This window comes from Caretta caretta, chromosome 5 (assembly GCF_965140235.1).
Source record: "Caretta caretta isolate rCarCar2 chromosome 5, rCarCar1.hap1, whole genome shotgun sequence".
In the NCBI taxonomy this organism is placed as follows: domain Eukaryota; kingdom Metazoa; phylum Chordata; order Testudines; family Cheloniidae; genus Caretta; species Caretta caretta.
The window spans coordinates 35,884,274-35,908,731 of NC_134210.1; the positions used below are offsets into that span (position 1 = coordinate 35,884,274).

Below are 24,458 nucleotides of genomic sequence, written 5' to 3' on the forward strand. Positions count from 1 at the left end.
GTATTTTAGTCACGTTAGTGTTGTTTGTGCGTCATGGTACAGGACACCACTGAAAAGTAAAGGAAATTTTCTTTTTGAAACTTCCCTAACAAATGGTGTTTGAGAGGAGAGCTGGGTTAATAGTGTGTAGCATAGAGGGAAATGACACACATTCAGAACAAAATTTGACTATTTCACTGATTAAGAAGTGATCATTATCTAGTTCAAAGTGCTAGACCGCCACCCTATCTGCTTCTTATTTTCATATTCATAGTACAGGTCATTCTAATGAAGGAGAGTTTTGTGTGTGTAATGTGTTTGTTTATAATATCAGCTATGTTAAAAGAATGTTATTGAGGTTGCAAAGTCAAGCACTAAAAAGTTAGGAATTGTTAGAATTAAGATTGCCCATATATCTTAAATTATTTTTTTCTATATGGAAAATTTGAACCCAAATAGTTAGTTTGGCAAAATTATAAGCAACTGGAAACAGGATATTATAATAGGAAGTATCAGACAACCTTAATAATACACTGTGATACCTACCTCTCCTATTGTGAGAGATGAAACATATGGCAACCTCTAGGGGCAGGATGCATGGCTCAGCTAGCTGTAATAAAATGATCACAAATGGTTTTGTTCTGTACCCTTCCCCCAGAATCTAACGCCTGCTTCCTTTTTCTCTTCAGGTGCAGTGAATGCAATAGGTAAGTGGGGAGTGAAAGAGGGATGCCTTGGTGTGTTTGTCCCTCCTTTTTAGTTTCAGGTCCCCTCTTGAAAAACATTTCCACCTGAGACTCAGGAGCCAAAGAGGTTGTAGATGGATATTCTCTGCTGGTTTTTTCACCTGTTGGAACTTTCTTCATTTCACTTTCTGCTTGATGACTCTGTTTACTGCTAAAATTCAAATTAAGTAGAGTACCCATTTCTTTGTTTAGGACAGACCTGTTTGCCAACTTCCATCTGGGCAGGGCTGTGACATTTGGAACATGTGTTAATAACACCATACAGGGGAATTGTATAACTTCACATACAATGTTGCCACACATATTTTACTGGGACAATACTGACCAGCAAATTATGGGTTTTGAAATGATACATTGCAAGGCATGCTTTGCACAGAGATTATTACAATAAGGTGTAAGGTGTGACTATAGGGGTGTATTCTGTCACAGACAGTTCCTCAGATTTGTCTCTTAAAAATGGCTCGGGTGGGGAGTCTCCCTCACAACATCTGCAGTGAATACCTGTGCAAAGATTTAATTTATCTTCTCCTCAATGGCCTGGTCTGTCTTGAGTGCTCCTTTAGCACCTTGATTGTCCAGTGGCTCTACTGATTGGTAGGCTTCCTGCTTCTCATGTACTTAAATTTTTTTGCTGTTTGAGTCATTTGCTAGTTGCTCTCCAAATTCTTTTTGGACGCATAATTATACTTTTACACTTGATTTGCCAGAGTTTGTTCCTTTCTATTTTCTTCAGCAGGATTTGACTTCCAATTTTCATCTCTAATCGCCTCTTCATGCTGTCCAGAGATGATGTGTCCAGTCAATATGGGGATAGTTGAAATCCCACATTATTACCGAGTTTTCTATTTTTGTGGTTTTTCTAAATCTCCCTGAGCATTTCACAATTACTATCACCATCTTGATGAGGTAGTCAGTTGTATATTTCTGCTGCTCTACTCTTATTATTCAAGCATGGAATTTCTAGCTGTAGAGATTCTGTGGTACAGTTGGATTCATTTAGATTTTTACTGTATTTAACGCTATGCTTTCTTTCACATATAGTTTCACACTCCCACCAGCCCAATCTATTCTGTTATTCCTATATATTTTGTACCCTGATATTATGTTGTCCCATTGATTGTCATCGTTAGATCAAGTTTTTGTGATGCCTGTTATTTCAATATCCTCATTTAATACCAGGCACTCAAGTTCACCCATCTTAGTATTTAGACTATTATTGAGGGTGTGGGTGATGTCAGGGCCTATGCATCTTGAATGCTGGTCCACAGGGCTCTGAGGCGCTAGTATGTTCCAGCCTGTCACTCAGTGCCCTTGCAATTTTTGCTTTGCACATAAGGGAATCCCTAATTGGCAAATAGGGCCAGAAAGAGGGATAGGAAGTATATTTAAGAGGATTATCTGGAATCAGACTGTGGACATACTATTTCAACAATGTATTATGGTTCTGTACTTATTGCAACTTTAGTTTGGTGTTTCAAGTTTTTCCTTTCACTTCTGTGTTAGTGTGAGAAATTTAATTAATTCGTTAAAGGTGAAATACCTTAATACAGGACCTGGGTTGCTGATTGTAGTGACAACTGTTCACTGAGATCTGGGAAAATAAAGTTTAACTTACAAGGGGGCTCCACTTGTTTGAATAAGTTGAAGTAGGATACTGTTTAAATTTGACACCAGGAGTTCTCAAGCTGTGCTGCGATAAGGAATGCGTTTTAATGGGGATTATCATGTGAACTGCTTATTCTCCCATTCAGGATCATCTAATGATCCAGTGGCAACTAAGGCAGTTACATACATGGACAAATTAAATACTTTATTAGTTTTACTTTTAATTTCAGTGTAGATGTTCAGGAGACTAAGTTCTGGGACCCCCCCCCTCCCCAGGGTCTCAGAGAGCCCAAACATCTACACTACAGTTAAACAACCCCTTAGCCCGAGCCCTGCGATCCTGAGTCAGCTGACACAGGCCAGCCATGGGTGTTTAATTACAGTGTAGACATACCCATAGCCTGTAATGGTAAATGAAGCTATCTTTTTAAAAAAATGTTTGATTTGTCTGACTCTTTTTTTTTATTTTTAGATAGAAATTCTATGAGAAATGCTTACATTTCTCCTCAGTCTCCTGAAATTGAAAGAGGTTCGACCTTAAAACTTCTTTGCACTCTGGGAAACTACAATATGCCTTACAGAAATGCAAGTCACATTATCTGGAAGTTGAATCAGAATTTGATTGCACAAGAAAACTACAACATTATCAATGAAACTGTTTCTCGTGTAACCATCCATAATTTCACCAATGAAAGTGCACATGTGAAATGCTTAATTAAATATCTAGATAAAGAACAACTTCTTGTTCACACCAAAGTTAAATCTGGTTGTAAGTAGAATTATGTGATTTTGAAATTAAAAGTTTTTAAAAGATACTAATGTAAATGATACCCTTCATAGTTATAGTGGACAACCCTTAAATGTTTTAAAATTATTAATCCATTTGTTAGTTTGTTGTATTTTAGGACATGTATGTGCAAGCATTTTTTCCTGTTTTTTCTGAAATGACACAGGAGTACCTGCTTCCCTTACTGATGCGTGTTCATAGTTCTTGACTTCCATGGGCTTTTATTCAAGCTCTTAGATGTTAAAGTGTTACGTCTAGTCTAGTCTACCCTACCCTAACAATCACCAGGGAAGATACTGAGTAAGCTTCTCTTGTCCAGCAAATTATAATTGCCGTATAAGCTGTCTGAAAGTGATGGCCTTTTGAATAAACATGCATTTCAGTCTAAAGCTCCTGTGAATGGGGATGAATTAAGGCAGGGTCTACAGATTCATGCTCAGGGCTGAGAGGGGGCAGGTGCTTAATTTGTGCCAGAGCTTGCTGGGGCTGAGCCCCGGCACCTCTAGGCTTGGCAGTTCATAGCCCCGGCACCTCTAGGCTTGCCGCATCAATTATGAAAGTAAAAAAGTTGCCTGGGCCCCAGCATATAGATGCTTGAGCCTTGGCACCTCTTTCATTACAAATTGAGCACTGGAGGGAGCCAATGCGTCAGTAAAGTTGGGATCCAAGGTTCAGTGCAGTAAAGTCCACCACTAGAGAGGAGAGTAGAAAGCAGGAAGTCCAGTGTGCCACAAGCACTTTAACAAAAGAGAGGTCCATTGATTTTTGTTATCTTGGGTGGGGGAGGGCAGCTTTAGTTTGAGGGGTACTTCAGTTGGGTTGTTCCATTGAGACTAGTTTCATCCTACTCAGCTCCCACTCTTCCTCATGGGGAGCCTGGTTTTGACACAGAAACATCTTTGGAGTCTCATATTATCCTAGATGGCTCCCAACTGTAAAGGTTACAGTGGGTTTCCTTTTTAGGGTAGGGGTATTCTAGCTTTTAGGAGATGGAGGAAATCAGCGGTCTCTTTAGTGTGAGGTGCTGACAAATGATATAGGTAACTCCCCCAACCCTCAAAGTCAAAGGCTCATGCAAGGTCCTTAGATCAGTGATATTACTGGATGTGGAGTCGGATGCTTAGAAGGAACCAGTAGGAACTCTGCCTTTTCAGAGGCTGGCTGCTTCTCTCCCTGACTACTAAACTTTCATGGCGTTTCCTTCCTTTATTCCAAACAGCTAATTTGGCCTTCAGCCCCAACCCAGTACATCTGTGGGAAGTCTAAGCAGGGAGTTAATTCCCTGCCTTTGCATCACATTATCACTGGTTCTATGGTTTGGTTTTGTAATACAATAGAAAACTTGAGGGTGCATCTTATTTATGAGGCAAGTAATAGATATATCTGTATATCTATATCGAGAGAGAGAATCACAAATATATATCCTGAGCGAAATAAACTTGGAGACTGAAAGTCAATGTGTTTATTGGCCCATGATAAGATTGCTACTGAAAGTACTTCCAAGCCTGCTTTTTTTTTACTATACCAAAATGCTTAGTTATATATTTTTTGAGAATTAATTTGGGTAAAAACATTTGTTTGAGTTCTAAGGGCAGTAGTGAGTCAACGTAGGGATATGCATATTGTAAATTTACTGAAATTTGCCATGAAGCTAAGCCTTCTGACTGGCTGAGATCATACTATTTCTGTACAGTATTCAATTATATGTTTTTTTTTCTTAGAGTTTAATTCTCTTTTTTTATCTGATTATAGTTCCACCAAGCACACCGGGGAATATTTCCTGCATTTACCATTACAATGTTAAATTTACTTGCAGTTGGATTCCAGGAAAAGAAACATACCTTACAACAAAATATACTCTTGTTAGAAAGCGGTAAGTATAGGACTTCGGCTATGGTGGGTGGAGACTGTCACCTTTTGGTCACCAGTTTAACTTGAGGCCTGTAATTAGTAAAGTTGTCCTACTCTGTTGTCTTTTTAGTCTCTTGTGTGAAATAAATTAATGCTTTTAATCCACTATTTAATGGGCAGATGTTCATATCATAATTTGGCATTTATATCCTTATTTGCAATCTTACCAAAGAAATCAAAAACTGAATGTATATGGAGACCTAACTAACCTTTTCAAACTAAATGTGGTGCTTCAAAGTCAGGGTGGAGGCATCTTGGTGGAGTACAGTGAAGAAACTTTCCTTGTCATTGCATCTATTATGGGAATAAATAAATGATTTTTTTCCTCCAAGGCTTTCAACTGAAAATCACTTAAAACAAGCTCCCTACCATCCTGTCTGGCTACACCAAATTTGATTACTTTGTAGTAATGTGTCTTACACATAAGAATGCTTTGGAATAAGTAATAGAATCATAGAAGATTAGGGTTGGAAGAGTTTCTTATTGTAGCTGTCAAGATAAAATATCTAGAGAGAAAATATACACTTGATGCAAAATTAATTTTAATGAAGAGTTGTTGAAGATAGCCTCTAAGTATTTTTTTCTGTGTTTTAGAATGATTTTAAGTGTTTTCCTCTTTCTGCTCTTTTTTTTTGGTAATAGACCCATTTTTATGGCGACAGATTGTGATGGTATTTGCCAAACAAATCAAAGTGTATGCTATTTATTTTATCCATTCACTGATCGAGACTATGTTAATGTGAGAGAGGAAGATGCTTTAGTTGAAGACCAAATGGATTTTCACTCTATACAAGATATAAAATCAGGTAATTTGATGTACATATCAATAGTTGATGACCATAGAGTAGATTCATTAAGTTATTAATAACTTCATTTCCTGGATATTCCTAGACAAAAAGTACATTAAGATGGAGCCAGTGTTGAGAGTACATATTTGATAAGCTTCTTAAGGGCAAAAAAAAGAAAAAAAAATTACTGGGATGTTGTTGTTAACCCAAAACCAAGTATTACTAATGCAGGAAATTCACAGTTAAGGTTGCAGGAATTTCACAATTAAGTTACAGTTAAAAGGAACCCACACATGATAAGATAAGAATACAGCTGGTTGGAAAAACTTTGACTGAACCATTTTCTGTTGGAATATGTAGTTTGGTTGAAATACTTTGCAAAATCATGTCTATATTGCCAATATTTGGTGATGAAGAAAAATGAGAAAAAGTTCTGACAATATTGAAACATCACATTTCAACATTTTTGTCACAAAAAATTTTGGTTTTTCATTTGAAATAACTTTGTTTTGAATTGTTTTAAAATTTTGTATTGTTCGTTATATAAAAATCAAAACAAAACAATTAATTTAATTTTTGTCAAAATGAAACATTTAAGTCAATCTGAAATTATTTTTATTTCCAGAATTTTCTTTTGCAAATAATTTTGAAATTTTCCAATTCAGAATGAAGCCAAACTTTAAAATCTCAAAATCTTGTGTGAAATGGAAAATCCATCCTCCGCTGAGCTCTAGTGAGAAATACTCAGTAAGGCACTTCTTGCAAATACTGTGTCCATATATTAATTGTTGTTTATTAAAAGTAATCCATAACCATTGTGTTTCGACTGGCTATTTAATGAGCAGTTCTATTTTGTTCATAGAATAATGTGTATTATAAGTGTACGCATTTCCTATCAGTGGGAGCTGTTGGTGCCCACTACCTCTGAAAATCTGCCCACCATCTTTTTAAAGACCACCCCAAGACAAAATGTGCTATTTAAGACTGGAACTACTTTTCTGAAACCAACTTCCTGATGTCCAGATCAGTTTTGGGATGGCTACATACATTCAATAAAACCTGTGACTGTTGGGCAATTGGAGTGTTTTTACTATTCAATTTAATATGAAATGTCTGTCAACAAACTTACTTGTGCTTTCAAAGACTGTTGCAGAAATAGCAGCCTCCAAACAGGTCACTGATAGAGAGGAATTTGGTTTGCTTGGTAATTGTGTGCACACAAACAATATCGCTTTTAATACAGCCAAATATAAAGTCCTACATCTAGGAACAAAGAATCCAGGCCATGCTTGCAGGATGGGGAAATCTATCCTGGGAAGTAGTGATCTGAAAAAGATTTGGCATCAGCTGAACATGAGCTCTGAGTGCAACTTTATGGCCAAAAGGGCTAATATAATCCTTGGATGTGTAAACGGGAATCTCAAGTAGGAGTAGGGAGGTTATATTATCTCTGGATTTGGCACTGGAGTGACTGTTTCTGGAATACAATTTCTAGTTCTGTTGTCCACAATTCAAGAAGGATGTTGATAAGCTGGAGAAGGTTCAGAAAAGAATCATAAGAACAATTAAAGGATTAAAAAACATGCCTTATTAGTAAAAGACTGCGAGCACTCAATCTGCTTAGTTTAACAAAGAAAAGATGAATGGGATTTGTTTACAGTCTATAAGTACCTACATGGGGAACATAAATTTGATAATGGGCTCTTTAATCTAGAACAGTGGTTCTCAAACTTTTTTTCTTCAAGGACCACTTGAAAATTGCTGAGGACTCAGCAGACCACTTAATGACCTTTCCAAATGTTGTTTGTATCGTTAGCTAACTATTATAAAGTGCTTTGGATAAAAACACTATATAAAAAAATCTTAATAATAAAAAACATTTTTTTGTTTTACAAATAAAAGCACACAACTCATATTTTAATATCAATAGTCTTACCTTTCTAATGCGATGGATGTGCCCTCTCTCCCCCACTGAAGCAGCCCCCAAACTGGGGCTGGGAGGAGGGGGCGGACTCTCACTGACAGCCGCAGCCCTGGGGCTGGGGAAAGTCACTTCTTTCTCTGGCCGCCGCAGCCCTGCACATCCCAACCCTCCACCCCAACTGCTTTCTCCTTGGGGGACTTGCAGGGTATAAGCCCCTGGGATTTAGGCATGTAAGTCCTGCAACAAGCCTGTGCCAACAGGCAACCCCCACAACACGTGCTTAAAGTGTCTGTGGGAAGCACATCAAGCGGACAAGTAAAGGGTTTTGTAAAGGGTTTTGCCCCAGAACAAAAAAGGAGTGAGACTTTTGCCTCAAGCAGCTCCTTATGGAGGTGGCACTCAGACTGCAACCTACATCAGTGTGGCAAGACCCAGCACCAAGCTCAACAGTGCGCCGTGCCCCGGCAGCAGTGGTAGACAAGGCACCATGGAAGGACTCTGGTAGAGACCCGCGGCACCACCGCTCCCCAGGATCGAAACCGGAGGGATCCTGTTCCCTGATGCAGAAGCAGCACTGGCAGCAGGGGAGGAGTGGATCTCTGACTCAGAGATTTCATCCCTTTGGAGCTGGCCAATGGAGCGCGTCCCAGAGAGGAGCACCCAGGGCCAAAGACTTTGGAGCTGGCACTGTTGACTTCGGCCCTGCAAGGGGGACCGTCGAGTCCAGTGCCGTTGGACTCCCCGAGCCAGGTAATTGAGGAGGTGGAATTGCCATCCATCCCGGACACATTTGAGGCCATGAGAGACCTTATTGCCATGATGGCACCACAGTCCCCGGTCCTTCGAGCCAAGCCTCCGGTGGGGGTTTCCCCAGGTTGATCTGTTTGCCACCGGGAGCAACAGAAAGTGCCCAGTGTTCTGCTCCTTCCAGAAACACAGCTCTGGCTCAATCCCAGACACAGTCCTGCTACCCCAGGGAGGCCACCTGCTCTACATGTTTTCCCCCGTTCCCTCTCACAAGGTCCTACTCAAGGTCTGCAAGGACGGGGCAGAGATAATTCTGGTAGGACCAGTGTGGCCTCGACCACATTGGTACACCACAGTCCTGGAACAGTCAGTGGATGCTCCGGTCATGTTGCCTCTCCTCCTTGACTTGATCGCTCAAGACCACGGTCGCCTTTGTCACCCTGACCTGCAGTCCCTCCACCTCATGGCTTGGAAGATTCATGGCTGAACCCCATGGAGCTTCTGTGCTCAGAACAAGTAAGGGAGGGCCCACTCAGCAGCAGGAAGCCCTCCACTAGAGCCACATATCTGGAAAAGTGGAAAAGATTTACTACTTGGTGTGACCAGCGTCGTACACCCCCTTGTCAGGCACCTGAAACAGCAAGGCCTGGCAGCGTCCTCCATAAAGGTACACCTTGCTGCTATCTCGGCCTTCCACCTGGGAGCATCTAGATGCTCCATCGTCACCAACCCTGTGGTTGGTCAGTTCCTCAAGGGTCTGGAACACCTACGTCACAAGATCATACAGCCTGTCTCTATGTGGGACTTTAACCTGGTCCTGTCCAGGCTAATGGGGGCCCCCATTTGAAGCGCTGGTGACTTGCTCCCTTTTCTATCTGTCATGGAAGGTAGCCTTTCCGGTCACCATTACATCAGCAAGGAGAGTGTCTGAGTTAAAGGCCCTTACCTCAGACCCACCTTATATGGTTTTCCACAGGGATAAGGTGCAACTCAGACCTCACCCAGTCTTTCTTCTTAAGGTTGTGTCACACTTCCACACTAGTCAGGACATTTTCCTGCCTGTTTTTTATTCTAAGCCTCATGCTAGTAGCCGTGATCAGAGGCTGCACTCCCTGGATGATCAGTGAGCATGAACTTTTTAAATCGAACGCACTAAGCCATCCAGGAAGTCAAACCAGTTGTTCATAGTGGTGGCAGACCAGATGAAAGGACTCCCGGTCTCATCTCAAAGAATATCCTCCTGGATCACAGCATGCATCCGTATGTTCTATGAGCTGGCCAAAATACCAACCCCATCTCTTATGGCACGCTTCACGAGCGCTGAGGTCTCATCAGCGGCGTTCCTGGCCTAGGTCCTGATGCAAGAAATCTGCAGGTCAGCAACTTGGTCCTCGGGACATACATTCACCTCTCATTACACCATCGTCCAACATGCCAGAGATGATGCAACTTTTGGTAGAGCAGTGCTCCAATCAGTGATTCCATAACTCCAACCTCACGGCCTAGGTAAGGCTTGGGAGTCACCTAATTGGAATCGATATGAGCAATCACTCAAAGAAAAAAGTTACTCACCTTCTCGTAACTATTGTTCTTCGAGATATGTTGCTCATATCTATTCCAAACCTGCTTGCCTTCCCCTCTGTCGGAGTAACCGGCAAGAAGGAACTGAGGAGGCACCAGGTTGGCAGGGTCATATATTGAGTGCCATGAAGGCACCATTCCAGGGGGCTCCACAGCTGACCCGACGGGTGCTGCTAGGGGGGAAAACTTTCCAGCGACTGTGCATGTGGCACGCACGCACCTAATTGGAATGGATATGAGCAACACATCTCAAAGAACAACAGTTATGAGAAGGTGAGTAACCGTTTGTTCTTTTTTCTCCCCCACTACTGGAGAACTGGCTACACGACAATATCCAAATCTGAAATTGACCTTGTTTGTTTAATACTTTAGACTGAAGTTAGATGCAGAGCAGATGCAGTTTACATTGCATCATTGGTTATACCAGGTTTGGGCAGAGATTGTTTTTTATCTTGATAGTTTTCATTCGCCACATAACTAAGAGTTTTCCTTGGTGACTGTTCTTCTGGTTCAACTAAAGAAGGAAATCCATTAGTTTAAGACAAGAAAAGTTATCTACAGAAGACTAGAAGTACTAAAAGAAAAAATTAAATGTACTATAACAACATGCTATTTTCCTGAAGATGAATTCTTGTTTTTATTTCATTTTACAGTCTCTGCAGACAAGACAAAAAATATTACCTGCATTTATTTTTATGATGGCTGTTGTGTTCACAGATGGACTGCAAGAAAAGTTACCTATCTTAAAAAAACAAAATATGCTCAGGTTAATATTCAGTAAGTATCTAATACCTTTCTCATAAGAAAGTTTTGGAATGATTGAAGTCTAAACTAACTGTACATATTTAATTTGCAGTAACAGTACTTGGCATTAATACACACTTTACATTTTCAGGCTGCTGTAAAACATTAACTAATTAACCCTCAACACAGCCGGGAGGTAGATTGTCAAGTATTATCCTATCCTAAAATAGGCAAATACACAGAAGGGTAAAATGGCTTGACGAGAGCACACATTAAATCAATGGCAAAGCTAAATTTGGAATTCAGAACTATCTAGTTCTTAGCACTTTGCACAGCTAATGAAACAGTGCTGCCTATTGTTCCTCTGCAGTCTTTCATATGTGTTTATGCATTTATTATTACCAGTTTGCTGGTATTCATTATGCAATGTATTTCCATGCCCTAACCCTATCTGTTCAAACTGGAATTGAGGTTGCTAAGAAATGAACATCAACATATCCAATGTAAATGCAGATTTGAGTAGAATGATGAAAGAACAAAACTGCTGGCATCAAGGATAAATGCAGTACAAATATAAATCTCCTAGTATTCCGTTTTATACTTGCTTTGGTAAATCTACAACTATGTTTTAATATTTTATGTTAGATAAATACAAATGGTTGGAAAATTAAATACAATAGACTTAATTCTGCCTTCAGATATGCACATATAACTTCTTTTGGCTTCAGTGATAATTGCATTGGTGTAGCAAAAGTCAGTTTTTATGCTGTTAATATTGCGGTCTCTAGTAATCAAAAAGTTTGAGATTAAGAGAAAAACAGAAGAATGGGTAGGATCACTACTAAATAAGTAAAGAAACCACTTTATAGAGGACGTGGAAGCAACAGACATTGACAGCAGCTTATATATATAATATAATTTTTTTTTCATGAGAAGTGCAGTTCACAGTGAGTGTCTGGAGAATTCTGTTGAAAGGATTGATGAGAGTAGTGAAACAATTCCTCGATAAACTGAATGAAAGAGCAGAGGTGGATGATATAAGTGTAAAGAATTAGCAGAGACAACTGAAAAACCACTAGAGATCATTTTTAACAACTGATAGAAGAAAGGTTATGTTACAGTTTCAGAGCAATTGTACCATTATTCCCCCTCCATGGTCCATCACCTGCTTTAGGTTTCTGGCTTCTAGCCATCACCTTTCTAGAACGGAGACCTTCATCTCAGTACCTCCTTATTGGGCAATCTTTAAAGCGGCACAGTTCCCTTCCTAAGCTATGATATCCTGAGCAAGCCAGACTGCCTAAAACGTTAGCATCTGCACTTTGCTATCTCTCCAGAGTATTGCTCGCAGTTATAAGTTAAACCAATCTATAAAAGCAAGCACGTTTATTCTTAAGGTGAAAGTGTTACAGAGGAAACATGAAAAACAATAAATAACCTGTATGCATACTAAAAACCTTACCAAAGGTCACCTCTAACTCCTACCTCAGGCTTTGGTAGGTGTCAGTCCTTCAAAACCCACAGCTGGGTTTTCTTTGTGGTTATAAGTTCATAGTTGTCTTACCTCTGGGCAGTTCAGCCAATCCTTTATACAGCTACAGCCTTTAATTTCCAGTCTCTGTGAACAAGTAAACAGCAACCAATCACCATCTCATCAGGGTGTAGCTCCAAAAGGCTGTTTTTTTGAATAATCAGAGATTAGGAATTTGCATTAACTTCTTTCTAAGTATTCCCCAGGAAATCCACTGAACACTTGTTGTCCCAAAAGTCCATTTTTGCTTGTCTTTTAAACTTCCAGGCCTCACATCTATCACATCTCCACTCTAGAAAGGTTACACACAATCCTGGCCCACAGTAATACATACACAATTCATTTAATACAATGTATTCCAAAGATACTTAAACTTAATTCAATACGGTCTCCCAGGGATGTGGCAGGATGTTGTCATCTGTCACTCATTATATTACATAGGATTTCAGGTCAGTAAATAGAGTCCTTAAAACCAGAAGAAAAAAAAAATTGCAGGAAATTGCTGACAAGTCTAAATTCAGTATTAGCTGCCATACTTAAGCAAATAACAGGGGGATCTTACTGTAAGTACAAAGAAGGAAAAAATTATTGGTCAATACTAGGTACATTTTTCGCCTACCTCTCTGCCAACCCAGGTGTAGTGGATATAATTCCTCCTACCAAAAGATGGACAGGAAAAAAAGCAAAAGTCTTCTGCTGGTGTTACCTTGGATTTGAGGGGGGTGTGTACCCCAGAATATAATTAAGACAATTGCAACTATATTATATGCATTCAGCCACCATGAATTAAGAAAATAGAACACCACATAGTTAAGGGTTAATTGGAAAGCAGGCTTCTAGTTGCAAGGTCAAAACTAACTGGCAGTTTCTGCGAAGCAGAATGGGAAGAGGGGAAAGAAAAGTAAAGAAGTGAGACTGAAAATCTTGGTGGTTGGAAGACCTTGAGTCTCGGCTCCTCTGATATTAAATGTTTATTGAAAGTTTAAAAAAGTAATGACTTAGTAGGGGTCATTATGACCTGTGTTTTTGTAAAAGTTAGTTTTAAAAGATTAGCTAATACAGTGTACTTTGGAGCAATTCTCTGAAGCCATCTTGAGAGACATTTTTCCTGACACCTTATCTCCCTGGTGGGTAAGCAACTGCCCTGGCTTACCTGCTGTTAATTACTCAATACCGTTCCAGAGTTGAGGTAAATATCTGGAATGTTCTAAATCTATTGCTTCTGTCTGTATACTAGAATCTAATAAACTGGAGTTTTAGATAGAGCATACTTACTTGCTTTAATCTTTTATCAGATGGAATCGCTGTGTTCCCATTGATTTATTCTTGACACCGCCTGAAGTGAAATAGTTCAGTTGCCCCTGCTGTGGGTTCTGAAAACCCTGGGTAACACTGGCATTTACCATATATGCAGGGCCAGCTCTAGGCACCAGCTAAGCAAGCTGGTGCCTGGGGCGGCGCTGCTGAAGGGCCGGCACTCCGGCAGCAGCTCCATTGGCAATCAGTTTAGCGGCAGCTCCTCTCCGTTGTTTCCTGTGGCGGCAATTCAGCAGCGACTCTTCTAGCTCGAGTCTTGCCGTCAGCAGCAATTCGGCGGCAGCTCCCTCTGATGTTCCTGTTCTCTCCAGCGGCAGTGTATTCGTCAGGTTTTATTTATTTATTTATTTATTTATTTATTTATTTTTGCCTGCTCGGGGCGGCAAAAAACGTAGAGCCAGCCCTGCATCCTGACCAGCCCATCCTTTGTTTTCTTCTTGGCTAGCTAGGCCAATTCCCGCCCCCCCACGCCCCAGCACTGGATACTGCTATTGAGGCTGTTAATTTCAGGTTTTGTATAGAGGGACACCAATCATTATTTCTTACCTAATAATCTGCTTTCTCTAAGCAGTCCTGACATTTCACTCTTTCTCTTGTATTTGCAGCCTTGACATCAAATCCAGCTTTTGTGTTGATAGATTTGGGATTTTTTTTTCCTGAAAATTTTAATGAAAACATATAATAAGCAGGATTAATAGGAACACCTGTTACTAAGGTTGCCCAACACTTTACATAATACCCTATTTTCAGTTGCTCCTAACTTTGACAAACTTTAACCATTTGGGCTGAAATTTAGTTGTCTGCCTTGGGCTGATTATTATTGTTTTATCTTTTATGAAAAATTTCAGTGAAAACATTTCAGCCTTTTCTGAAAACTAGGTTAGGAAAAAATAAATTGTTTTGCAATGTTAAAAGAATTCTAGTGTCATTTTCTTTGAGATTCTCTGGTGTCCCCACGCTTTGGGCAGGGACTCAAAATTTGGCAGAAGGGATGACAATAGTATTAGGGATGTGACTTTTTGCTGTTCCTGTGAAAATCTGCCAAATGTGACCAAATTATAAGGATTTGAAAAATCTCCGTTTACACAGTCTCAATACACATGTTAGAGGTTAGCAGCTAAAATCTTTGAATAGTCCATCCTCACCAAGTACGCTCCATCCCCGCACAGCTCCTGGTGCTGACCAGACTGCACATGCACTATCCCCACAAAGTGACTGAGCATGTTTCACCAGCTCACTTGTTACTGGATTTAGGGTTGCCAACTTTCTAATGGCAGAAAACTGAGAAAGAAACTTGCCCCGCCCCCTGTCCTGCCCCTTCTCTGAGGCCTTGCCCCCACTCACTCGACCTCCCCTTCATCACTTGCTCTCCCACGCCCTTGCGCTGGGGCAGGGGGTTGGGATGCAGGAGGGGGTGAGGGCTCTGGCTGGGTGTGTGGGCTCTAGAATGGGGCTGAAGAGTGTGAGAGGGGGCTCTGGGCTGGGGCAGGGGGTTGAGGTGTGGGAGGGGGTGAGAGCTCTGGCTGAGGGTGCAGGCTCCAGGCTGTGAGTGGGGCCGAGGGATTTGGAGTGTGGGCTCTTGCCTGAGGCTGGGGGTGTGGGTTCTGGGGTGGGGCTAGGAATGAGGGGTTCAGGATGGGGGAAGGGGCTGGGGCAGGGATTTGGGGTGTGGATGGGAGTGCAGGGTGCAGGCTCTGGGAGGGAGTTTGGAGGTGGGAGGGAGCTCAGGGTTATGCTGAGGGTTGGGGTGAGGGATCCAGGTGGCGCTTACCTCAGACAGCTCCCAGGAAGCAGTGACATGTTCCTCTGGATCCTAGGTGGAGGGGTGTCCAGGGGGCTCTGAGCGCCCTCCCACCACCTGCAGGCACCTCCCTCACAGCTCCCATTGGCCTAACTGGGCTGTGCCTGCGTTACCCTCACACAGTGATGCATCCTCCTTCAACCCAGGAGTGCAAAGCTGGACGTGTAGTTGCTGCTCCTGTCCACTCTGGGCCAAAGTGGGACTGGACACCGGAATGAAGGGCAGTGAGCCTTTCTCTTCTGTGCTCTCAAAGACTCCCTTGCTGGTACCCAGGCAGTATGGAGGAGGAAGCCACTTCACTTAAATGCAGAGGGGACAAGAGCTGGACCTGGTGGGAGGGAAAGGAGTAGATTAGGACAACAAGCCTGGTCTGGTCAGAAGGAACTGGTGGAGGTGGTGGGGAAGACTGGTACTGGCTGGGCAAGGAGACTGGGACTGGGAGAGAGGAAGTGGGTAGACTGAGAGGCATTGTAGTTGATGAAGAATTTTGTTTATGGTCAGATGAAATGAAACAGGTTTTGTTAGTCTCACAACACACACCATCTATGAGGAAAGTGTATGCTGAAATGGAACAAACGCTTTCAAAAAGTCTCTCTGTTTCCTACTTCCAGGGTATATCTTGTCACTGGTACAGTCGGGCTTGTCTTTTTCCACATTTGAAATGTATGTGGTAGTTCATTGCTTCTTGCCTTTTTCTTATGGAGGATGCTTCTGTGTTCATGCATCCTGCTATGAAATGCTTTTCAAGAGGGGTGTTACATGTGTACATCTATCTGCAATATTCCTGCTTGGGATTTTAACCTGGTATTAACAAGGCTCAGGGATTCCCCATTAAATTGATTCTTCTGTTCACTGCTGCTCCTTGAATGTTGCTATTTTCACTGCAGTTACATCTGTTTGGATTTGTGCTGGCTGCACATATGCCTTCTTAACAGTTAACAGCTTTTAAATGGTTCTAAGACTTGAACAAAATCCTACAGTATGGATTTGCAGGGGCAATACATTGAGGGAATGGCATTTATTGGTAGTTAAGCTTCCTTTAAGAGAAGTTCACTAGAAGAACATAGCTTGTTGTATGGAATTTAGTAAATATTTGTTTTAAACTATAATTGCTAATTGAATCTAACATTTTATGAAGTGGGGTTGGTTCCAGGATATTAGAGAGACAAGGTTGGTGAGGTAATATTTTTGTTGGACCAACTTCTGTTGACAAGAGAGACAAGCTTTTGAGCTTACACAAAGCACTTCTTCAGGTCTCGAAAGCTTCTTTCTCTCTCAAATAGAAGTTGGTCCAATAAATATTACCACCTCACCCACCTTGTCTCTCTAATTAAAACTAAGCCCATTAATTCTTTTAGTTGTCCTTGATTTAAGAAAGGGTTGAAAATTAAATTTTCTTTGTTTTTTGTGATGACAGGGATCAAAATTTGATGGATGCATTTCAAGAGGATACCTGTCAAAGCAACAATGGATCATGTTCGTTTTTCCCCCCATATATTCCATTTGCTGAAGATGATTGTTGTCAGGTGAAAGCTGAAAATGTCTTGGGTGTAGGCATATCTGATTGTGTTCCTATAAATATGAATAAAATAGGTAACTACTTTTGTAAAATACTTAAAGATAAAATACTACATAACAAAAGAGATCAAATAAAACCATGCTGACATTTAATTATACAGAATAACTTTCTTATAAAAATCAAGTGAAAAGCATTAAAACAAAAAATAAAAATAGAATATCAAATTGAGGATACAGCATACTTTTCTGTCTTAGCACTTGAATAATTGTTCTTCAGTTGGTTGCATTGCACTGATTTGAGTGAGTCCTCAATACGCACCTGTATTGGTGTATGATTTGCCCTAACATCCCATCTGGAGCTGCCTTCCACTGATTTTGCTGTGTCTTCTGACAGCTTCTTAAGCCAATAAACCTCCTTAAAGTTTATAAACAGATATTCCCTTCTTCTCTACCCTTATATAGCTGCCCCTCCCCACAAATGTGCCCCACTCTGCAGGACCACAGCTGATTTATTGGCTAAGACTACAATATCTGCCCCTCTGTATCCCTTCTCCACATTATTAACCCCCCTGACTATACTTTCCCTAAGTTATACTCCTAGGCATCTGCCCCTGCATTTATTGCTACCTCTCCCTTCCAGAAATGTCCTCATTTTAGTAATTGTGCTCCTCATGAGGGGATCAGCACTACCAACTGGGGGTGTTCCTGGAGGAGAAAGGGGAACAGCACAAGGGGATATACATGTCAGATTTCAGCCTTGGTCTGCAGTCCACAGTTGGACTGCTGGTTTGAGGGCACAAGCACAGAGGAGAAGTAGCAGAGAAAGAGACCCTTATCCAGGAGATTGGAATTAATGGTAGATCCTGGGTGCTCAGCACTTTTCAAAATCATGCTACTTATTGGAGTGCCTCAATGTGGATTTACGAACCAAAGTTTAGGTCTTATTTTTGAAAATTCTGGCCTATATAAAAGAAATACCTCAAAAAGCGCCACCTTTTTCTCTTACTTTGGTTTTGCACCTCTACCATTAAAAAATTAGCAGTGGAATACATTAATATGGATGATTAGAACCTTGCAAATCTGCTTTATATCCATGGATCATTTTTGCAGATTGGATGTAGATACAAATTTTGTATCTGTGCGGGGCTCTATGGATGATTCAGTGGGAAAGCAGAGTCAAAGCAGTTGTGTTCTTGGATTGACAGCAAGAACATGCTATTTAAAGAAGAAACAAACCCTTCCCATGCATCCTCCACCCAAAATCCAGAACTGGATCTGCATTAGTTTGAACATTTACAAAATTTTATTAATCAAAGTACATTACCTTGCTGTTCCCTCTTAAAGTGTAATATATACTGTAAGTAGTACGTAAAATGTATTTATATATTTGAAGAGATTATCATATTGGCAAAAGCTCTTTTCATAATCTGATACATGCAGACTATGTCAGTCTGACTCTTATTACATTGCCTACACAATCACCTCAACACTTCCCTAAGTTAAGTGTCTCCTGAACAGGAACCGTCAGTTGTGTCAAATAACACTGTGGTTCTCTGATGTTCAGATTTGTCCGGTGAGAGCTCATCAACTGTTTTAAGACTTGTATGTCTCTCATTGAAAGAGGTTTTTGATTATGGTTGTGCTTCCTTGCCTTTCCATATCAATTATTTCAGCATATTGCAATAGATCAGTATTGAAAAACTTTACCCTCATTAGTGCATTACCAATGTGTGATTAAACGCCCTTCCAGTGTTGTATACGTAATGCAGTACATTTATTTACTAATGACTGTAAGAACTAGTGTGAATTACTGATTTTTTTTTTTTTTTTTTTTTTACGGATTAGTAAATGAAGGTCAGATTCTTCAACTATCTGGCATATTAAGTAGCACTTTGACTTAAATTGGATGATTTGAAGTGCTATTCAGCATCCAAAAGGATTTTAGGATTTGGCTCTAAGTAAACAAATGGCTTTATCTTTTCCCAGAATCCCTACATTGCTCACTCCACTGTGCCATTCTTCTAGTGAATCATTTAAAATAAATAAGTCTATTATGCATATCATACAAAACCAAGCAACCATAACATTATGTTGTGTACCTCTTCCTCCCTCCATCATGCCTGATTCCACTTCTTCCTCTGTTATGCTTTGCCATAGCTTAGCTAGGATAGAATACGAATAGGATGGAGTTCACATTTTTATGTCTACATAAAGACTCTTGACAATTACAGTTCAGTTTTGTTCATGTGAAAATTCTGTCTGTGAAGTGATCACACTGAGGAAAACAGGTACAACCTCCTCAGTGGATACTTCCCACCTGTGACACCTACCACTACATCAGCAGCAGTTGTCTAGCCTAGTCTCTCCTCTCAATACTTGCCCATTCCAGTTCTGCCACCCTTCCCTCAAACTCCTGTTGCCCCGAACTGTCTTCCAGCTGAGTTCTCCCTTATTTCTCCGGATAGGACTCAGCTGCAGCTCTGTTGTTTTCTCTGTCCTCTGCCTTTGAGAGGAGAATGTGGTACTCATATTATAAATAGAACAATAATTCAATACATTTACATATGAAAGAAATTAGTCTACAAACAGTATAGTTAGCTGTGTATGTAATCTCTGTCCTATATGTAGTTTTTCATAATTACAGTTGGTATATATGTGATATGCATTGATATGTGCAAGTAGGTTACAACTAACGTTGTTTAGAATAATAAAGGAACTCTTCCTAGAATTTACATACTCAAGCTATTCTAAACTTTTAATTGAAGTCAAGTTGTAGAATGTTTTTCTATTTAAAAGTATGAGAGCTTTTTTTTCTTAATTCCAGTGAAAACTAAGCCTCCTAAGATAGTTTCAGTAGAAAAAATTGCTGGTGTAAAGCAATTACTTAACATAACGTGGGACAAACCTGATCCAGCATTACTAGATTTAAATTGTCGTCTTCGATACAGAAATACAAATTCAAATACTTCGGTAAGTTACATCATTATTTTCAGAATATTAGATCATTTGTCACTGACATAAATGTTGATCCTTTTAAATGCTGATGACAAAAGGCAAGGATGTAAGATCACTAATAATAACTAATATTTACTCAAATGTAATATAAGCATGCATGATATTGGAATTTTAGAAAATAGAGATGGATAAGACCTTCTGTTTCACTGTCAAGGGTAAATTGTTCTTGCCCTTCTGTCTCAGTGCCCATCCTACTCCTTACTTGTCCTAGGATAAATTCAGTGGAGGTACCCTCAGTCAGTCCAACAATGAAACATGTTTTTCTTCCTATTGTTTTCTGGCAAATAAAATAATTATGTTCACTCAAGATTAGATTAGAACAAATGTAGGAGATGTTTCTCTGACAGCCTGGCTTCTGGCAGGATAAAAATGTGTAAGCAGTGTGTTCTAGAAGGTGGCTTATGTCTTCCTGGCATCTCACAATCCATCTGATCTACAATTGTAAGTGGAAATGGTTCGCTGTGGGCCCCTCTGCTTTCCCTTCACAAAAATAGCTTGTCCACCTGTCTGAGTCCAACTTATAAAAATAACTCCAGATACATTTAGCAGCTATTTGAGCCTATCACAAACTAGCTGAAGGTCTCTGCATGGCTTGATACTTTTAAAACCTTTCATTTAAAAAAAAGCAAACCCTTTTGTCACAGGGTTATGAATTGGTCCTGAGAGAGCTGACAAAAGAAAGCTCTTTGAGGCACCCAGTTCCTGTGAGTTTAAGTCTCTTACGTGGAAGGTCATTTTCCTGGCTGCAATGGCTTCAGTCTGCACAATGAGTGAGCATCATGCCCTACTGATGGATCTACCTTAACTAGATTTTATAAGAATAAGATGGGACTGCAGACTTAACTGACGTTCTTCTCCAAGGTAGTGTTGAAGTTCCACCTGTTAATGAGCCTATCATCCAACATTCTTCCTATAATCACATATCCTTCCCCAGGAAGCGCTTTTTCATATGCTCAGTGTTAAGTCTTTGGGGTTCTAACTGGAGTGAATTCAAATTTTTAGAAGATGCATGTCAAGGTTCCTTCCCCACTCTGAACACTAGGGTACAGATGTGGGGACCTGCATGAAAACCTCCTAAGCTTACTTTTACCAGCTTAGGTTAAAACTTCCCCAAGGTACAAACTATTTTACCCTTTGCCCTTGGACTTTCGCTGCCACCACCAAACATCTAACACCTGTATTATTATTATTATTAGGAAAGAGTTCGTTTGGAAATGTCTTTCCCCCCAAAATCCTCCAAAATCTTACCCCGTTTTTTCTGGGGAAGGTTTGATAAAAATCCTCATCAATTTGCATAGATGACCACAGACCCAAACCCTTGGATCTTAAGAACAATGAAAAAAGCATTCAGTTTCTTCAAAGAAGAATTTTAATAGAAGAAAAAGTAAAAAAGAATCACCTCTGTAAAATCAGGGTGGTACATACCTTACAGGGTAATTAGATTCAAAACATAGAGGATCCCTCTAGGCAAAACCTTAAGTTACAAAAAGACACAAAAACAGGAATATCCATTCCATTCAGCACAGCTTATTTTCTCAGCCATTTAAACAAACAGAATCTAACGCATATCTAGCTAGAATACTTACTAAGTTATAAGACTCCATTCCTGTTCTGTCCCCGGCAAAAGCATCACACAGACAGACCCAGACCCTTTGTTTCTCCCCCCCCTCAAGCTTTGAAAGTATCTTGTCTCCTCATTGGTCATTGTGGTCAGGTGCCAGTGAGGTTATCTTAGCTTCTTAACCCTTTACAGGTGAAAGGGTTTTTCCTCTGGCCAGGAGGGATTTTAAAGGTGTTTACCCTTCCCTTTATATTTATGACAATGCATAAAACTCTTTGTTTTGGAGACCATTTCAGGGATGTCTGATTGTATTTTGTGTTGCTATGATTTGGCTGAGCTGAAAGGAAGAAGCCATATCAAGGCTCATTTAATAAGAGACAAGGCAGCCACCAGGGGTGCCATCGTAGATTTCTGGTCCTCTCTCCCCACATTTACAAAGCATTATTTCTTGGATTTGGCCTCCAGGCGGGAATTTTGATTTCAGACTCTCCATACTCTGAAGCTTGTCTCCAATGTAGAGGTAGCCAAACTCCCCACTCCCACCCCAAAAGTTTTTTATGCATTTCTCTTTTTCAGTTGGCTGAGACTTGAGTGGTTCCCCCCTTTCCTTATTGATTGATTGTCACACTTCAGTATCTTCAATGTTGATTTAAGAGGTTATCTTACCCCTTTTTAGTATACATTTTAAAAAAAAAAATCCACCCTGTTCCCACTGTTGGTGTCGGCCTTGTGGTTACTGCATGTTTTAGCTTTGCTCTCATTTTTGTTTTGGGACAATCATGGCACTTCCCTGCTTTCCTGGACTGAGATTCTTCTTCTGATGACCTCTTTAGAGTAGGTGAAAATTATAAACCATATAATTCTTCTTCTTTGAAGTAATCATTACTGCCACTCATCTACCTGTTTCCCTTCAGAGTTTGGAGGATAATTTTTCAGGGGGAGTTTCTCTTGGTGCATGCTTTTTCTGTCTTCATTGGTGCAGATATTTTGATCATATGTTGATCATCTTTAGATTGTCTTATTGCTGGGACCTTTGGTTCCCATGCAGTTGGAGATGACTGAAACAGTTGTAGGACAGTACTGATGCTTCAGAGAGGGTAGGGCACAGTGGCCAACAGAGAGCCTAGCTCAAGCTGTCTACTCTGTTACTACTGCCGTTAAGGGTAAAATGTAACCTTAAAAGCTGGTGCCGATCTTGTGGAACAATTGCAAAGATCCGGAAATGAGGATGCTACACACACAAGCACTATTTACAAGATAAGTAGCTTTCCCTTTTATTCATACTGGATGGGTGATCTGGGAGGCATGATGGATATGGTCTTGGAGGTTTTTAAGCAGATAAACCATCTGCTGAGGTTTTTTTTTTTTTTTGTTAATAAAGACAACATATTTCGTGTTCATGTTTTCACTTTTAGGTAACAGTTGTTTTCACCATGAATCAAAATAAAAGAAGAACATCATTTAATCTTACACATCTATGGGATTTTACAGAGTATGCTATTGCCATTCAATGTGTTTGTGCTGGATCAGAAATCTGGAGTGAATGGAGTGAAGAGAAAATAGGAAAAACAGAACAACAAGGCAGGCTAATGGTTTACAACATAGTTTTTCACAGGATTAATTTTGAATCTTTTGGCACAGAAGTTAATACTAGCAGACTATTTTCAGCATATTTTCAGTTGGGTGATGTCATAGTTTGGCTTTGAAATTGTGAAAACAAATACATTTAATTAAAGATGACTAGAAGAGGGAGGTCAGAACAGGAGACAAACTGAAAAGGATAGAGAGATCTGAAAAGTGAGGAATATAGAATGGAGGAGAAAAAAGGGGATTGTTTAAAAGAAATAAAAATATAGAGCTAGGAAAGAAGAGAGAAATGACCATAAAGAATGGAAATAAGAGACTGATAGCAACATAGAGAGAAGGTATACAAGGGTCAGTAAAGAAAAAAAAAATTCAACACTGCTGTTAACCTTCTTTAAAAAGTAACAGCAAATTTTCTATTTTTTATTGTTTGTTTTAATAGCTCCCTCAAGAAAAGTGGATTTGTGGAGAGTAATTGAACCTTCACCGTCAGCTGCTAATAGATATGTGCATCTTATGTGGAAGGTATGTACACCCATGATGTTAAAATCCGAACTGCCTTTTCCAGTAGAAATTGCATTTTGTCATCTGTGTTATAGGAAATAAAGGTCTGTCAAGTCTGGCTCAGATGAACTCCATACAAAGCTAGAACAGAACCTACAGAAGTTTTCTGTTAACTAACATGATGTTGACTACAACTTTGCAGTCAGGATTTACTCTATGACCCTGCTGACATCTGTTAGGGGGCTTATTCCTTCACCCACTTACTTCCCTGGTCCTTCTCGCATGAACAGAGAGCAACAATACCCGAAGTCCAAAGGTGCAAACAATTCGATGTTTATTGGGGTGAACTTCCAGCAAGCATGATTCCAGTTCCCTTCCTTGGTATCCTCCTTCTCAGCTCTGATACCACATCTGTGTCCCTGTTCCCATTCCTGCCTTAGCAAACATGATTCCAATTTCCTTACCCCCATTCCCTGTTCCCATCTCCCCCACCCACACACCCCTTAAGGTTAACCTGTCCCCCTTATTTTCCGGCTTGACTTGTTTTTTCACCTCCCTTTCCTGGAGGACCATAATCTGAGTCTTCTAGTAGTTTGTTTGCTGACCAGATGTATTCATTATTTGCAGCTCCTTTGTGCCCATCAGCTGGGTAATTTGCATTTACACAGAGGCTTACTAGCTTGCTTTTGGATCCAAAGCTGTTAGCAGCTCAGACACTGTCTTAAAAGGGAAACATTTTACTTCCACCAGAGTTCTGATGACTTTCCACTTTCATCTCCTGCTCCAAAACACACAGAGATCTGAAAAGGAAAGCA

General features: G+C 40.3%; 1 protein-coding gene across 1 annotated transcript in view; it reads left to right on the forward strand.

The window, feature by feature from the left end:
- The window catches only part of IL31RA (interleukin 31 receptor A), a 71,391-nt gene that overhangs the window by 19,367 nt on the left and 27,566 nt on the right, over nucleotides 1–24,458 (forward strand). The window contains 9 exon segments of the mRNA XM_075128344.1: nucleotides 669–686; nucleotides 2,803–3,099; nucleotides 4,870–4,990; nucleotides 5,671–5,834; nucleotides 10,722–10,845; nucleotides 16,879–17,054; nucleotides 19,804–19,949; nucleotides 22,971–23,249; nucleotides 23,548–23,664. Of these exon segments, the coding sequence (XP_074984445.1) occupies nucleotides 669–686; nucleotides 2,803–3,099; nucleotides 4,870–4,990; nucleotides 5,671–5,834; nucleotides 10,722–10,845; nucleotides 16,879–17,054; nucleotides 19,804–19,949; nucleotides 22,971–23,249; nucleotides 23,548–23,664 (1,442 nt within the window).